At 36.5% G+C, this 17,956-nt stretch overlaps 1 protein-coding gene across 1 annotated transcript in view; it reads left to right on the forward strand.

Annotated features, from left to right (window-relative positions):
* SLC9A9 (solute carrier family 9 member A9) overlaps positions 1-17,956 on the forward strand; it is a 218,697-nt gene that overhangs the window by 141,994 nt on the left and 58,747 nt on the right. Inside the window, exons 13-14 of the mRNA XM_080410492.1 lie at positions 12,381-12,429; positions 17,872-17,951. Coding sequence (XP_080266618.1) covers positions 12,381-12,429; positions 17,872-17,951 — 129 coding nt within the window. The remainder of the gene's footprint in view (positions 1-12,380; positions 12,430-17,871; positions 17,952-17,956) is intronic.

Raw genomic sequence — 17,956 nt, forward strand, 5'->3', positions numbered from 1 at the left:
ACACACTGGGAATGGAGTCTGTTTCTTAACCATGATGCAGTAAAGACCTTCCAACACACTGTAAAACAACACAAGAAGCATAAATAAAACTATGGATCTTTATAGTACAGTCCCTATCTCATCCTCTTTATGTTCAAGCTGTATATATTATAAGGAGAAGAAGAAAAAAATTACTATTACCCCCCTCCAAAGAAGCTTTGATGATCTCCACATACTCTTACAAAAGATAAAAGCTTTAATTAATTAAATTAATTAAAAAGAAACTGTTTTATCAGCCTTAACTACAGTGTCACAGTTAATACACGCTATTCAACAAGGGGGTAATTAACACTCTTCCTAGGTGCTCATAAAAGGCTTGCAAAGACTGGTGCAGGCAGCATAAAAATCTCAAAACAGGACATGTCTAGGAGAGAGCCCTCAGCAAACCAGAAAAGATTCCCAATTTCGTTCATTACCAAAAAAAAAAAAAAAAAAAAGATTAGAAAATTTTTTACTTGAGGTGGATTGAATTAACAGAACCAAGAGGTTTATAGCCACGGTTGAGTTCCTGACACAAAAGGGGCAAGCTAGCACTGATATTTGAAACCTTTGCCTTCCCAGAATAATCACAAATGCAAAATAAGTGCCTAATATTTCCTAAATTCTTCTGAATATGTAACATAATGCAAATGTATGTATATAAGTTGAATTTCACCAACGTTAAAGTGCTAGACCTGGGTTTCTGGATCATTTACATTCCACTTGAGCTCTTATTCTCTTCAAATGAGTAAATCTATTACCACATCATGCATATTTAAAAATGTGCGACTACTAAATTCGAGAGTAAAAAAACCAAGCATAACATTTGTATTTAGTGTATTTTCTGAACTCTGGAAAGGGACTTTACATACTGTGAAATAAGAACAGTTCCTATAGTTCTGGACAAATGCAGCAACTAAGGTAGAAGTATCTATCTTTGTTGCTGTTGTTGTGCAGGTAAAACTCTCCTGCAAACTGAAAAGAAAAAAAAAAAAAAAAAACTGTAACATTCTGTCAAAGCTATATACTGCTCCATGATCACTGCGTGAATAGCAGAACTTACACTATTGTGATGGCATCTGGTCCAAGTTTGCCAACTACACTAGAAAATAAATTTTCCCTCTGGAACTTCTGTAGTACGACGAGTTAGAGGGTGTCTGTGAGCATGCACACATGCACATTTATATAATTAATAGTTTTTGCATTGTCTAGCATTGTAAACAGTGCAACTACAGATCAGTATCTATTTTTGAGACGTGAGGTTTTCACATGAACAGCCTAAATATTATTTGAAACAGCCACATGAGATCTAAATATATTGCCTAAAACTGGTAACGATAGCTATGTGTCTGAAGGAAGGGTTATATTGCAAAAGCAAATTTTAAATGAACTAAGATCTATACTGTCTAAACTAAACAGTACAATTATCAGACCAAGATTATAGTGAAATAAAAATATTTGTGAATTAAAAACAACATGGAATGAGATGAGCATTAGATGATGAAGGGGAGCATACTTTTCCAGCATTTCCATATAACCATTCTCTGTCAAAAAGACTATTACGCTTTGATATTTACTGTATCAGGAGCATATAATCCACGTAGGGTGGGGTTTTTTGGTAGAGTAACAAAACTAATAAAGTTGGTCTCTTTTTGAGTCAGTTTTTAATTCTTTGATGTTGAGAAGCCAACTGTTGTAAAAGAAATGAAAAGTTAAATTTTCCATTAAGCAGTGTTTTAGAACAGTCTTCAGAAATGGCACTACTGTTTATCCCGCTGTATTTAAAGTGGTTTTAGAGTGTTTTGACATGAATGTGCAGAGGTGTTTCGCTGCCATTAAAACTGAAAGCTGAAATATTAAAACAAAAAAGTGTTCTGCACACATCAGACAATGAAAACTTAGGCAAAACTCTTCCATTTTAGTACCAAACATTTCACTCGAGACTGGGACTTTTCCCTGGATTCTCCCTTTACAAAGCTTGATTTGTAATTTCAGATGTAAAAAGAAGGTGAATGCCCAGAGCTGGCAAAATATAGTGAATATGCATCTGATCTGAAAATAGATAACTAAAATAAGAGCAATATTAAGTTTCATGGCAGATTTTTTTTCTATATTTATATGACTAAGTTACAGCGGACTGGGCACTTGCTGTCCTACAATATTTACTTCTAGATGACGAAACATGAAAAAATCTTACCAATGCTTACTCAGATTACTAATTGCAATGTATCTGCTTACGAATGTAGTGACTCAACTCTAAAGGCCATTGTTTTAAATGGTTAAAACCATTTCAAGAATTCAGAAACATCTTTTTGATTTACCCTTTGATAAAACAATTGTACAGCAGATCTTCAAAGGTATATTTTCCAATATACCATATACATGTTTTATACAGCCTTGGGTCAATCAATCCATAGAAGTCCTTACTATCATTTCCTGGCGTTCTGAGTATTTCAGACAGAATTTACGTGAACATATTTCAAACGGGGAATTAAATATGACTTTAAGCAATGCAGCTGATTTACAAACTGCTTGTGAAAAGTGCAGCCTAAATGGAAAGATCAGTGACAGCTTGCATGCAAGCTACCTTGTCACCAGTTCCCAGCAGCAAAGCTGGTAGCATTTACTCAGTGTGTTTTGGTCACAGCGTACATTTAGCTTGACCAGCATTACTCTTCTCTTCCAATGGCTGTGCACAGAATTGCTCCCACTACCAGCTTTATATGATACGTTTCAAATGTTGATGAGAAAGATAAAGATATGTTTTTCTCCATGTTGCGAGCCCAGGGAACTCAGAGTTGGTCATCTCATTATTTAGACTGATGCCTCAGGAGCATTTAATGTTTTACTTTGGATTAATCACATTAGCAATAATGCAAGCCATCTACAATGGCCTGGGCTTCTTTCCAAAGCTGTGCTGTGTATGTTCAAGGAAAATAAAGGAACAGGCACCTAAAGTGATTCAGAGGACAAACACTTTACTGCTCTAAAAATCATTGACATAATTCACTGGAGGGAACTGTTATTTCTGAGCCAAGAATTAACTAGCCTCATCTGTAGGAAATTGTCAAAATACATCTGAGCGCAGTTTCTTTTCCTCATGCAGATCTTTTGTAAAATCAGTTCTCATTTTTCCTGGCTGGCAAAGCTCATTAGTAGTCTAAGAAAGATGCCAGCAAAATAGCCTAATTCCTGATTATATTTTTTTTTCCTGAAAGCTGTATTAATCTCCATAGAGTTCATGAAAGTAGCAATTAGGACATTGGCTATGTGCAAAAAATTACACTTCTTGTAACGCAGTGCCATTTCTGTCTTTCTGCATTAACTGAAAATGTATTTTTAATAATTTTCCGGGGGAGGGGGGGGGGGGGGGAGTGGAGGGTGGTGTTTATTAATACAGTTTCAGAATTACGTACTGAGCATTTGATCTACAGACTTTGTCATAGTATAGAGAGGGGTATGGTAATAATACTGAATTTTTTAAAGCATGTGAAGACTGATCAATATTGTGTTTGGTGTACTGCCTCTTACTGAAAGGATGATACAGAGATGCATTTATGTATCTGTACCTCTCCATTTTGCAGTGTCTTCAGTTAAAGCAAAAAAAAACCACCTGCCATCACCATTAGCTCCTTCCCTCTATATGCTTTTTTTTTTTTTTTTCCTTTCCAAAACAGTTACAGTGTAAAGAGTTTGGATGGAAGGTATCACAGTCATCTCATGACAACCTTTCCAGTCCATGCTGTGATCCAGTAATATTTCAAAAGCTCAACTTAGTTGGGATTTACTGGGTTGGCACTCAAAAGAAATAACCTTATTATTACCAAAAGAGGTACTAAATCCCATCCTTTCTTCTAAGTCAATGCTGCACCAAAGCTATAATGTGATATCAAGGAATCCTGTTATTCTACAAGTCCCACCTCTCATCAGAGACATAAAACTCAGGTGAGAACTAAATAGAAAAATGCAGCCATACTGAGAAAGTGGTAATTGCACTGTATATCCCAGCTACTATCATGCACATTCCTTATGTCTAAGCTTCTCTTGCAGTTTTAGATAGTTATTCAAATTACATTATTTTTCATGTTTTATTATTTTTCAGTTTCTCTAATCACAATGTAGTATTTTTGAGTGATGTGACCTTGGAGCCACATTTCTCCAAAGATGCCTGGATTGAACTGAATCTGAACAGATTTTTTTCAATGTAGAACAAACCAATTTTTTTATAATTTTGTAATATTTTAGTATTAAAGATTCTACTATAGTGTAAGAGTTTCATTTTAGGAGGCTTCTGGTAGCAATAGAGTTATCCCACATTTCAGATTTGCTGAGGGTTTGTGTTTTTTTCTGTAGCTGAGATGGAAAATGAAAATTTAGGAGGATTACAGTCCTTTCAAGCTTTCCCACGCTTTGCCCGTAAATCTATGTCTGATTGCCTACAAGTAATCACATACTTGTTCAATAAGTAAAGAGAGTAACTGAGAAAGGCCGTGAATATTAACTAACTACCGCCATGTAATCTTATCACACTGTTCTGGACTTTCTGCTCTTCTTGCTTTGCAAAGTAAGAGGGAATTTAGAGACAGAATTTAAATGCTTGAAAAGCAGGCAGTAAAGCGCTTACCTTACTCTATAGATCTCAGGTTTTACATAAAAGAGCTCCATGAAGCTAGCTATTTCTTTCACTAAGAAAACAGCAAATGACAGCAGTACCAGGAAGCGCCATTCACCAGTCGATCTGTTAGTGAAATATACATTGGATGAGTCATGCAGTACAATGATAAGTGGAAAATTAAGATGACCATCACATCCCCGTATAGCTCAGGAATGCTGAGAGAAGGCAAAAGTATTAAGGAAAGGCTCTTTGGAAACACGCACGGCTGGTTTAACTGTGCTCCTTTTAAAGTCAGTGACACCAGTGCCTTTGGCTGGAATGGGAGTGGTTGGGCTCATGCAGAGCACCTTGCGGAAACCGCCCCTCGCACCACAATTCGGAGTCTGCACAAAAACCATAGGGAGCGTTTTAGAAAAAGGAAGGATGAAAAAAAACTGCTCTTTTAGGGCAGGGGAGGGGAACAGCTGACACACAAGCACAACACACAATCCAGTCCTTACTAAGGAACAGAAAATAGAGCAAAGCTTTGCCAAACTGCTGGAAGGATCTGAACATTGCCAGATTCCTAGAAAAAAAAAGAGTTGCATACAAGATACATGTTTTTCAGATAAGAATATAGAAAAGGGGAAAGAGTAGTGGAGTTTTCCACATACATTAGAACAAAAGGGTTATTAATTTCAGTTTGGACCACTAAAAATACCATTTTACGAAAGATTTTTCTTCTCCCTAAGGCAGGAGTAGAAAAATAAAACATGCAAGTGAATCGTTACTTGGCAAAGCAGAGCAATAAACTGCAAGGGAGAAGGTGATAGCTGAATACCATGGTGTAATGAAAGATACAGGAACGACGTATGACTATAAACATATGTAAGAAAACCTAAAATAAAGGGAAAACAAAAAATGAAGGGGGAAGAGGGAGTGTTTCACAGAAGAAACATCAGTACCAAAAAGAAGCAAGTAGTGCTGATCAGCTGAGTCCTGAGTGGATGTTTAACATTGCTGCCAAGGGTCTGTGGATTTCACTAGTTTATCTATTAGCCACACATTGAAGATATTTAATTTGGCAATTCCTGTGAAGTCCAAGAAAACAGGTCTAGAGAAAGGAGAGAAATCAAATTTCTCATGCACTCATTTAGTATCAGATGCAAGAAGCAACTGTGAGTTTGGATCCCCTAAAGATTGCACACATGTACACATGAATGTAAAATGGCCTTGCCCTACATTTTTCAGAATCAAGCATTAAAATGGGAATCACACGTAGCCCACTGCCTGAATACGAAAAAGTCCTGAACTGACTTGTAGCAATGTGCTGCGAGTTAGATCTGCTTAGCTATAAGTAGTATGCCATTAGGGCAAAGTAAGTGTGCAGGGCAGGTTTGGCAGAGGCAGTAGCTGCTATTTTTTCAGTTTGACACAGAACTGAATGCAATTCATGTAACTACTGAGTCTGTGGGCATAAACAACACAACTTGCATTTCACATCCAGGTAGATTTGGTAATCTTCGGTGTAACAAGCCTGAGTGTCACAATGAACAGTACAACACCTCTTATTATAGACTAAGAATGTGCTGTAATGATCTTTCCTTAAATCTGAAAGCAAGTCTGAATTCTTACATTGTTACCACACAAAACTTATTTTGCTTGCAGCCAACCTTCACACTGATTTTATTCCAATTCTATTCATATGCTCTGATACCACTACAAATGATCATTTCTAAATATTCCACATAAGTTAAATGACCTCCTTTTAGTTGACTTTGGTTCTTACTTTTAAGCAAGGGGCCTGATTCCTGACTACAAGTATATTCACGTAGCATAATGACATTCATAATCTACTGCGTGTACCAGAAGCGTTATAGGGATGTAAATCACTGCTGCTCAGAACTCCTGAGCTGGAGTGCCATGCTGTCATGATTGTAAGATGCCCGATACTCTGTTCACCCATACAGATGTACCTTGTTACTTCAAAGTGACCAAACTGTTTTAGCCCTGCCCCACCCCAATATCAAGATAAAACAGGATTAACAGAATAAATAATCAATACCAGATATCTAAAGATCAAGTTCATTGCAAGTTCAAAAGTCAAACTATGGCACACATCTCTTATTCTCGTGATTCTACAGGTTTAAAATTATACTTTTCATCCTATTTCAGTATGTTATGTGTATAAGATAGAAACCATTAGCCACATGACAAACTGCTGTCATAGCCATTTCGGAAGCATCATTTACCTGATAATTTATTTTAGCCCTTTTCAGCATGAAATTAAACTGATTTGTTCTTTCTGCTGTGAGACAGAAGTGATTATTCCTGCCTTAAACGAAACTGTTTTCATTTATTAACAAAATCAGCTTGAACTGAACTTTAAATATCTATACTCATGCCATAATTCTCCATGAGATTTGTGTCAATCAAAATATCATACTATAACAAAAGCAGATGTTTTTGACAGCATCAGTCCACAGCAATATAATATGTAGCAGCAATATAGCAATCTAGAAGCAAAGGCTGATTTTAGGTGTCAGTTTGTTAGGAATACACATCACACTTACTGCTTCATGGACAAGAATAATGGCCTGAGCAATCATTATTTATCCTGAAGGTTTTTTAATTTCAATTGTAAAGATATATTATAGAGGAAGAAACAGACTTTTTTGGATTTTGCTCATGTTTCTAGTCTTTACCGTTAATAATTCTGTACTGAATGCAATACACTGGTGATGGATAGCTACAAGCTTCAGATTTATTCATGCAAAAATATTCAAAACTCCTGTTGCAAATGCTTTTTAATGGCCATCTTTGAAAATGGGCTATAAATCACTTACTCAAAAAAACCTTTCCTGGTATGTGCAGTTTTTGAGATACAAGCTGAGGCTTAAAGGCTGTTATAGTTACAATGAGACAGCCAGTGGCAGGCTGAGGCAATGGCACTGAGAAGATGAGTTCTTCCAGTAAAATCTTTCACAATCAAAAAAAAATAATATTGTCACTAAATTATTTTACAGGAGCAGTCCTAGGGCTCTAAAAATCATAGTTCTGCTAAGCTAGATTTTATACAAATGTAATGAAGAATGTGCAGTTACAAGCTAAATGCGCCAAACAGACGAGCAATGGCATGGAGGAAGCATTATTCTTCTCATTTTATAGCGTGAGGCCAGAAAAAGAAAAAGCAGCCAAACTTTTCAGCTCTTGAATTGCCTTTGTTTCCCCACTGATCCAGAGAAGGAAGCAGAAAAGGCATGGCTAATTCAGACCCTTATCTGACAGCTCTGTAATATCACATTCCATCGTACACTTAGAGCAGAGAAGACTTATTCGCATTAGAAGACATTTCTCTTGTAAAATTTTCTAAACCTGATGTATTCTTCATTACATCATTAGTTGCATTAAATAATACACATATGAACAACCATTTCTTGTGGCCTCATTAGTGCTTGAAGTTGAAAGATGTTTGGTACAACAGGACAATAGCAGCAGAACAGCGGTTAGTGCCACTACCGATATCATTCTCAGGCCAGTATTTATGGCACTCACGAGTGGTAGTGTGCAGTCACCTCAGTTTGAGGTGACTGATGAAACCAGGCTTCGCAGTTCTTTGCAGGACACTCTAATTCATCAGTCATTAAATAAAAAGGGGAAGGTATCAACTACATTCTCTTAGGACGTGTTTTCATATAAAAGCAGTCCTGGCTGCCTCATCTGGAGCACAGCTAACCAGCATGAGTACACGATTGGTGCAAACTAGACTAGATGGGACTGCAAGCAACGAGCCAGGCTCGGTTCTGCAAATACAGAAAGCCTATACAGGCCCAGAAGCAGAATTTCAGTAATTAGAATTCAGTTTTCAGAGAAATGTCTCTATTTACATATTTCTTGGCACTTAAATCAATGGAGGGCTGAGAATCACACTTGTAAGTACAGACACCAAAAGTTCTGCTCTCCATGCCTAGATCCTCATGAAGGCATGAGTCTGTATGATTTTTTTGTAGCTTCACTGTAGAAAGCAGAGATTTTATCCAACAGTGTTTTCATTGTGGTGATTTGAATTGAAGGAATTAAAAGTTTGCAATGCCTGAATAGTGATTTACTACTCTGTATTCCTATGGAGAGGTTTTGTATTTCTTACCACCGGTTCCCCTGACAATTTGTGATTTAGCTTTCCATCCATTTTCATTTCAAACCACATAAGAAAAGATGTTATCAACTGCTTTGTATTCAGTGACAAATTCCTCCTCTTATTACCAAATGCATTCCGACTGTTGCTAAAAAAAAAAAAAAAAAATAATGATGCACTTGATAGCACACAGGGATTTAAATACAGTCAGCTGTAAAGGGTACTTCTGCAGACTAATGCACAGTTTCTAGCAATACTTAGGCCTAATTGCTAGAGACTGGCTGAAGTCACAAGCTTCACCTCCAGATTTTGAATACAGCAACTTTGAACAATCTCTGAAGCCAGGTTTTGATCTAGCCGTTACTAAAAAAAAAAACCAAAAAAAACAAACATCACCTATCACCACCCCAAAAAAAATCCAAAAAAAAAGAAAGAACATCATAGAGCAGCTTTCAGGATTTTTAATTCCTTCGTATCTAGGGAATTTTAATCTAAGACATTACCAAAACCTATCTAAATACATAGAGTAGATAAACTCCACTGCAATATAGATCTGATTAAAAATCACTGCCTTTGCTTTTATGGAAGAGAAGTCATCCTACATGTTTAATGTATAGAATAAAGAGATGCACAAATAGAAAGGCAGAAATAAAAGCATACAATATTTAGAGGAGCCAAGAAGAAACAAACAAGGAATGGAAAGCAACCAGGAAAGCAGGATGGAGGACAGGAGACTGCAAGAAGTAAAACAAGGTAGTGGGAGAAAAGAGACAAAAGTTGACAGCAAGAAAGGAGAAAAAACTTACTAAGAAAATACTTTTCTGACCATCCATTAAATTTTCTCACAGAAATTGAAAGCTGAGAAGGTTAAGAAGGGGAAAATGTTTATACAAATATTAACAAGAGTATTTCTTAGAAGCCTTCAAGTAATTTATACAAATTTCAAGTTTGCAAATTCTAGTGGCAATAGCATTAGATCTAGCAGGTCATTTTAGGAAGTCAGGGAGGGAAACGAAGTGCATAACTGTGCTTTATTTCAGTTGTCTTGACTGTCTCATATAATTTGTTATACTTTGTTTTTTCAACATTTGCAATTTAAAAATAGCATTCTAGTTCATGTCAAGTATATTAGAGTTAATTATAGCAGACTCTGATTTTCAATGCTAGGTGCCTGATGTTAGGCTCCCAAGCCTATGTTTGGATATGAAATTATTAGCCTCAATTTCAGGACTGACTGAACTGAGTCTGCTTAATGCATACTTAATAAAATTGCTAATGTTCAAATTATTACAAAAATGTATTGCTATTTTAATGCATTAAAAAATTTTCCCATAGAATGCAAAGATTGATCTGGTCTTTTTCCCAATGGACTTTAAATCGATAGGCAAGATTGTGCTATCCACACTAATTTGTAGTAGCGAAATAATACTGCATGAGAAAAACAGCAATGGCATCTGACCCAGTGTTTTAAACAAGAGCAGAGACCAGACCGAAGGAAAGCATCAGATGCAGTTATGTGGCATTCATGTGGCATAGAAGCCTTATTTTCTTTTTCTTGTATGAAAAATCTAAGACAGAAGTGTGATTTCATTAGAGATTTACTGCTGGTTTTTTCTGGCTGTAAATGTAATAGTACTCCTGTTAAGATTTTCTGTATCTTCATATATGCTATATACTATTGTGTACAGAATAAACAAGGCAAAACAGGTAGCTATCTTTAACTATAAGGATTTGAAATTATACATGCAGAGAAGCTTAAGCATACCATGAATTCTGCAAAACTCTGTAAATCCAGATTTTTTTTCTATGCTGGTGGATTGCTGTTGTCAGTGTGATTAGTTCATAGTTATATCACTGTTACTGAAATATCACAAGCAGAAACTCAGGTTCCTCTTGGCCCCATTGCCTACCCTTGTTCACATGTACCATTGCAGTCCTTTTAGTCCCGGGTGAAACATTTTCTGTTGTCTTAGCTTATTCTGTAATAAACACATCACAACTCCAACACACACAATCAGTCAGAACTGGCAGTTTCTCAACCCCAGTTCAGAACTACATGAAGGCTAAATTACTTCTGTCCCAGGAGACTAATTCTTTGAGGTCAAGTCAAGCTCATTAAGGAGAAGAGTGTGGGGGGAAGTCTGTGATGTATCTTTGCCTTTCAGCTGCACCTATCATGCATAAATTATTTGTATTTATTTTTTTTATTTCCAAAACTGTGCAGACCCTTAACTATTGTACTGCTGTATTTTTCTGTATTGGCCAAGTAGTGGTGTTAGTGTACAGAGTTAGCTAACAAGCATAGTCTAATAAACAGGGCATGTAATTACATTGAGGAGACTGGGATTCTTTTTCTGATTCTGTCACATTTTATGAGTTTGGGACCATCACACCTACATTTGTGCCATTGTTTCAGCCTTCACATCCTACTGTACTTACACTGTACACTGCACTACAGGGCTGTCTCACACCGCTTAGTTTTACAATGCTGAGCATAGATAAGGCCCCAGACACCACCGTTACATACATGACAATAGCAAATCCAATGTCAGATACGCGGTTAAACCTCTGTGTAATGTTTCTTTTTCTTTTCCCAGTAAATGTTTCCATTTTAATGAAATTGAAAATACCTAACTTGCTTTACTCCAAACTAATGAATATGTTAGCACCATCAGAAGATTTTTCTAGCAATTTTAAGAACAGGACAAAGAGGAAAAGAAACAGCTATTCATTCTGTCTCCTTGTTGATTCAGCACTAGGATCATTATTTTTAATAAAAAGGCAGAAATATTTATGCCTGAAGGACTCAGATTTGTTGAAGCTCAAGAGCTATGATAGAAACAAACATCTTATTTTCTCTTCCATTCAGTATTTACATATAAAAAACATCCACTCTGCATATAGTTCCTGTCACTGTATCTGACTGAATAACAGTGTATGGATAATATTTACAGGAAAGAATGCTGAGGTATGTAACTGTTAATATTAAATATGAATCTGAAATCTGTTTTGATGCTTTCTTACCAAAAGCAAAAATATACTCATGGAAGACTGCCAGAAGAATAGTAAAGTGGCCTTAAATGAATATCTAGTGAAAAAGTACATTTTCTTTGCATCGTTAAATTTTGTATTAGCTTGGTAGGCATGATGTTATAGCAGAGGCTTGTGAAGCATTCAGGTGCTATTGGTCCCCTAGCTGTGGGCTTCAGATTCCAGTGATAAGAAGGCTCGTTATTCATCATCCTTTACTGTTCTCCTTCCTTTCTTGGTGTGAACATCAGCACAAGCCTCAGTCATTCAACTCATAACATTTCTCAGTTGCGTATCTCCTCAATTCTATCAGCCATATTCAAAATACATCAATTCTTCCGCCACTTTTAACAACCAATTTTATTTTCTTCCTGTCCATATTAGTAAAATGACCCCCCAGGTTTGCATCATCTTGCATATCACCCACTGCAATCTCCTCTCCCCTCTGATTTGCTTCCCAGCAAATTTGCTTTCCTCTCACCTAGCAGGAAAGAGTGGCACAAGGGAAACACTTCTACCCTCAGAGCTCTCTAATATGTACCAGTTCGTTACCATATGTCTTTGCTTTTTGCCTTTTTTGTTTCCTTTTTTTTTTTTTTTCAGAGTTGGCGTAGATCCAGATGAAGATCTGAAAGTAGAAGCTGCAAGCCAGGTATGTCAGGATTTTAGACATACATGCTGAATTAAAAAATGTTCAATTATTGGCAGATCATGTTTATTAAAAATAGTGTTATAGCTGAAAATGCTTATAACAGGCAGGCTGGCAGGTTGAAAATAAGAAGGTGCTGCAAAGGATCTTTATTGTATAAGGTACAAAGATAAGATTTTTTGTTTCCAATGTGTATGCACTCATGAAAATTTTGCAACTAAAAATATTATTGAGTTTTGAAGAAAATTGTAAGTGCAAAAATATCCTGAAAAGTCTAATAAACAAATGAATAGGAGTATTGCCTTCATAAATCCAAAAATTAATCACCTTCCAAATGCTGCATTTATGGAAATGAGACAACTCAGAACAATGTTTAATGCCCTGGAATACAAAAGGAGAATGTGTTGTGTTCAATTTTAGTAAGTCAGGTTTCTGCAAATATTTTTTAGTTATTTTTCACATGAAAACCTAAGTACATTGTGAACTTGAAAACTTTAAAGAAGGCTATTTAACAAGCTGCAGCTGTTCATCTGCCACCTTCCCTCTTTTGTCATACATGTATGGCAGTTTCAAATACAGCACTGCCTGCAACAGTAGAAATCTACAGAAAGTCAATACAGAGATATAACATGTGCTTCAGTGTGGCAAGAGCAGTACAACTAGGGAGAAGCAACACTACAGCTGACAAGTTGCCAAAGCAAAAAGTGCCTAATACTAAGTGTGTTCCTATTTAATAATAATACCATCCCATGCATCCTCTCAGACTGCACAAGTGGAACTGAAATTGAAATCACCCAGCAGCAATATAAATGTAAAAAATAAGTTAAGGGAAGACATGAATAAGATACTCTATTCACTTGAAAATACATTAAAGATATCATTAGGCAGAAATTTAATATATCTTACGTACTGAGTATTCTTAGCTTTTACACATTTGGACATATCAAGGCATTTAGGGTCTCCATTTTCACTGAAACTGAATGGAATTCAGGTGCCTAACTGTCCTAATGTTTATTTGGAAAAAAGGAAAAAATATTATTCATAACTGATCATATCTTTAGCTTCACAATTCAGTCACTATTAACAGGCCTAGCATAACACCCTATTGCATCAGGCCAAGATACTGATTTATTGTGAGTCTGAGGGGACTAATCACTAATACCACTCTCCTAAGCATCTTGGTAGGAATTCCTGCAGTGCCTCTGACCAAGGCCTGGACACAGAACCTTAATCTTAATCTATTCTTGATTGGATTTTTAAGATATATAATTTCAGAAATTTTCTACTTTGCAGTATTCATGAAACATCAAAGATCAGAGAAGGCTGAATACAGTATAAAATTGACTATATGTATGTTTTGTGAAAACCCAATTTCTTCAGAAGTTAATAGGTATCTAATTTTCTCCTTTGATTAAAAACAAAAATAATAATGTTTATGAATAGCAATAATATATCCAGTGTCCCAGCTGTGCCCTGTGAATTAACACCTATCTCGTTTGACAAAACTCAGCAATACAACACAGAAGGTGTAAACAAATATAACGCTTTCCATGCTCTATTGTGTCCCAAGTTGGCACTACTTATAGTAGTAGAATTTTACATTAGAAGATAGGTTTGCTGCTCAGATTATTCTTCTCCCTCTCCCCACCCCACCACCACCCCCCCTGCTGTGGTATTGTGTTTTCATCTGTCTAATTTTTCTGTATTTGACAACTCAGTCTTTTACTAATTCAAACCTTTTCCGCATTCTCTGTAGCTCTCTTGGTTTTAACTTAGTACCTATGGCAGTTATTCAATTTGTGCCAGGTTATTTCTTTTCATTTCCTCTTTCATCTGCCTAATGCCTCCTCTTTCCCTTTGTTGTCTCTTTTCTTTCCCTTCATTTCTTTTATTTCTAAATGTGATGGCTTTGTTTAGTTTACATTTTATTCCTATGTTAGTGTGTCTTCACAGCCAAAACAGTTGTTTTTCTTACATATATCCCTGGACAAATAGTATATCAAGTGCCAGCATCTCCCTCTCCCAGTTCAAGCTCCCTCCCAGCTGGACTTTAAACCACATGTCAAATCTCAGTGCTGTTAATTGGACCTTCAGGGACACTGTACCAGAAATAAAACCTGAATATTTTGTCAGGAATAGGATGTTTAAAGGACAGTAAAATTAACAGAAAATAAGCTGATAGACTCCTCCCTTCTCAGCCAGAGTACGGAAGCCGCAAGGTCTGCTGCAGAGGCTGGAATTTATCTCCTCTGCAACCACTCGAACTACCAGGACATAGGGTACCTTGCTGTGGGAGCCTCTCAATCCATATCTGTAACCTGTCCTGGATTTTTGGGGGGCAGAAAAAGCCTTAAAACACCTTCTACCTCATGAGTACTGTGTCAGAGGGATAGCAGTTACATGGCTGCATAACCCTTTTCCTTTCATACTTCATCTCGATCTCCCTTCTTTCCTTCCTTTCCCTTCCACAAATTCAATTTTCTCTTCTTTCAAGGAATTATATTTAGTCAAGACTTCCATGTACACAGTTGTTTCTGGACTTCTGATTATGCTCTATTCTGAACTGGCTCAACCAGTAATTTTGGCAACCAGCTAGAAGAAAATTCCAGCTGAAGTTGTAAGACCTGGAATCCAGGGCTCCTTCCCTAGCAAAAATGTAGAGCCTTTTAATGTATAACTAACATCTGGACTTCACTATACTGTGACCTCATCCATCAAAAGCATCCCAGTTTTTGTGTCAGTTCTGCTTTGTCTTTCCTTAAATATGTTTATCATCATATCAATATCACAATATAAACATAAACAGAAGAAATAATGGCCCAATATTCATATCCATTTATTTACTGGACTGTCATAACTCCATTTTCAAAATTTAATTGCATAAATGCATACTACAGTTAATATATTATTTCATAGAAAATATATAAAACCAAGCAAAAACAGTTCGTTGCATACCACATACATTCATGTATAAATATCAAAAACTAACTCTGATAAACAGAATGCAGGATAAATAACCACTGAACAGAGCTACAAAGTTGATCTGTTAAAGGCAAAACCTTTTACGGCAGTGGGCTTTTAAACTAATTTCTCATTAAAAAAAAAAGTCAATAACATATTTTCTTCAGATGGTTTATATATCTCAGAAATTCTGCTAGGTTAATCTCTACCAAGACTATAAGAATATATTCTCTACAAGCATTTGGGGAAAATATTGTAGATTTAGTATTGATCTCAGGAGAAAACTAAATAGCCTGCAAAACACCTATCAATATCATCTCTGTCAAACTAACGTTCATAGTTTATTTAACCATCCCTATGTCTTTATTAGTATAATGAGGAAATTATTTATACTTTCCCCATCAGTTACATCTGCCAGTTGGTTGGTGAATTTATTGGAAGTACTAATGAGAATAATCTCCATATGGGTAATTCCCAAGACAAACGTGAGAAACACTGACATTCTCACTTCCCAGAGAGAAAACTGTTGTCCGGAAGAGGCAGTGGAATGCCTCCCCCTACTTCTACCTCTCTGAACTGTAGGGAAAGTGAAAAGATAGGGTTGAAGATCATAGGATCCAAGGATCTGCTATAGCCCAAAACCATTCACACCTGCATCTCCTGCTGTCCCTTGACTGTACTGTTTTACGCAGGAGCTGCCCTACAGATAACTACCCAGATTCCCATTAATGCAAAAGCACCTAATGAGACACAGATTTCATATACAAAAGGAAGAAGGCAAAACATGTCAAACTCACAGAACTCAAACAAGCCAGAAGTTATATGCCACCAGAGCAGGTGCGGAGCAAGGCAGCAACAAACATTAATGCAAGAAATAAAAGCAGGTCCAGATCAGGACCAGCAGGATTATACTCTCATGCAGACTTTGTCCACTACTTTGTACAGGAACAATTCATGTTCCAATATGAGGAATCTTTTGGAAAGAGGAGTTAACTAACAACACTATGACTTGTTGAAACATCAGTAGTCAAATGAAAGACACAGGCCATTTACAGAGCTCTCTGTGCTTTTGACTAGCCTTCCTCTGCATTGCACTCACTGGCTGCTTGCTGCATTTCACTCCACCATTTCCATGCCTGTCCTTCTCTTTCTCGTCTCTATCCCTGTCCACCCTAGTCCTTCACTCTCTTTTTTTCAGTGTTCTTTTTGTGCTGACCTAACACAGACCTTACCTGCATCATGCTTACTGCTTAAATGTTTCAACCCTTTTCCCAGTCTGTATCTATTTTGCCAAAAGGCACTATTAGATATTCAGGGCTTACAAGAGTGTTCTGCTGCTCAGAGATTAGTGCCATCTTCCTCAACTCCAGCCTCCCCAGTTACTAGAGGGAGTTACTAAAGTACTCTATTCGGTTACAGGGAAACAGATACCAAGAATAATATTTGGTCTCTTTGGTGCATTTGTAAGTTCACTGTGACCACCTTTGACATTAGCAAAATTGTAACAGCTACAATATCGTTTCTGTCTCCATATAACCTTATTCAAAACTCAGTGAAATCAATGTAAAAGTTCCCACGTACAGGTTGGCTTGGAACTAGACCTTACAGTTTTGAGGATCAGACCATTGACATTATTATCATCAGCCTATTTATTTGTATGTTAATATATAATAGGAGATTACATTTGTAATAATTAAATTTGTTTAAAATTGCATGAAGAAAAATATTCCCATTAAAAAATAATCTAACTTGCAACAAAACACAAACAAGAAAATAATGAAGTAAGCTTGGAGAACTGGCAATCCCATCCCTAATTCCATCCTGCCACTAATTCTTCTGCTAGTACTGATGTGATGCCTAAAGTATGACCAAACTAGCTGCCTTAATACATTAGAAACAGTCACCTGTACAATTCCAAATTATGACCCTGAGTAAAAGGACAGTCCACCTATCTACCTGTGCAGCACACCTCAGAACTGTCTGGCAGAATGAAAAGCAGCATATTTTGAGTCTTGTTCACACAAGTCGTGTTCCTCTCCCCTCGGAAAGAACCACAGAAAGAAAAGCAGTGTCATAATTTTAGAATATCACAATCCCTTTGGGAGCGACATTCTGTTAGACATACACAAAAAGCATTTGATCTTGTAGGAGTAAACTGAAGAAATCCCACAATGGCAATTAAATCGAAATACCGCTTTATTGATCTCAGAATAAAATGCTTCTCAGCTGCTTAATAAAATTGGAATCATTAATAAAAGTCAATGCTGCACTCTTCCAATGAGTACAGAGCAATGAGAAATGTGCTGTAAGAGCCAATTTACTCCTGAACTGATTCACAGAGATGACATTTGTGCACCAAAGAAGCTTTTTAAATTAAAAAGTGCAGTTAATTGTAATTCAGTCTGACATGTATTTTTAATATCAGAACTCCATGTTTTATTTATGTTATAAAAATGCTTTTCATTTCATTCATTTATTTTGCAGAGTGCATCTAACTTGGACAAAAATACTACCAAAGCTGAGAGTGCATGGCTGGTCAGAATATGGTATGGCTTTGACCACAAGTATC

This window comes from Falco punctatus, assembly GCF_963210335.1.
Source record: "Falco punctatus genome assembly, chromosome: 13".
In the NCBI taxonomy this organism is placed as follows: Eukaryota; Metazoa; Chordata; class Aves; order Falconiformes; family Falconidae; genus Falco; species Falco punctatus.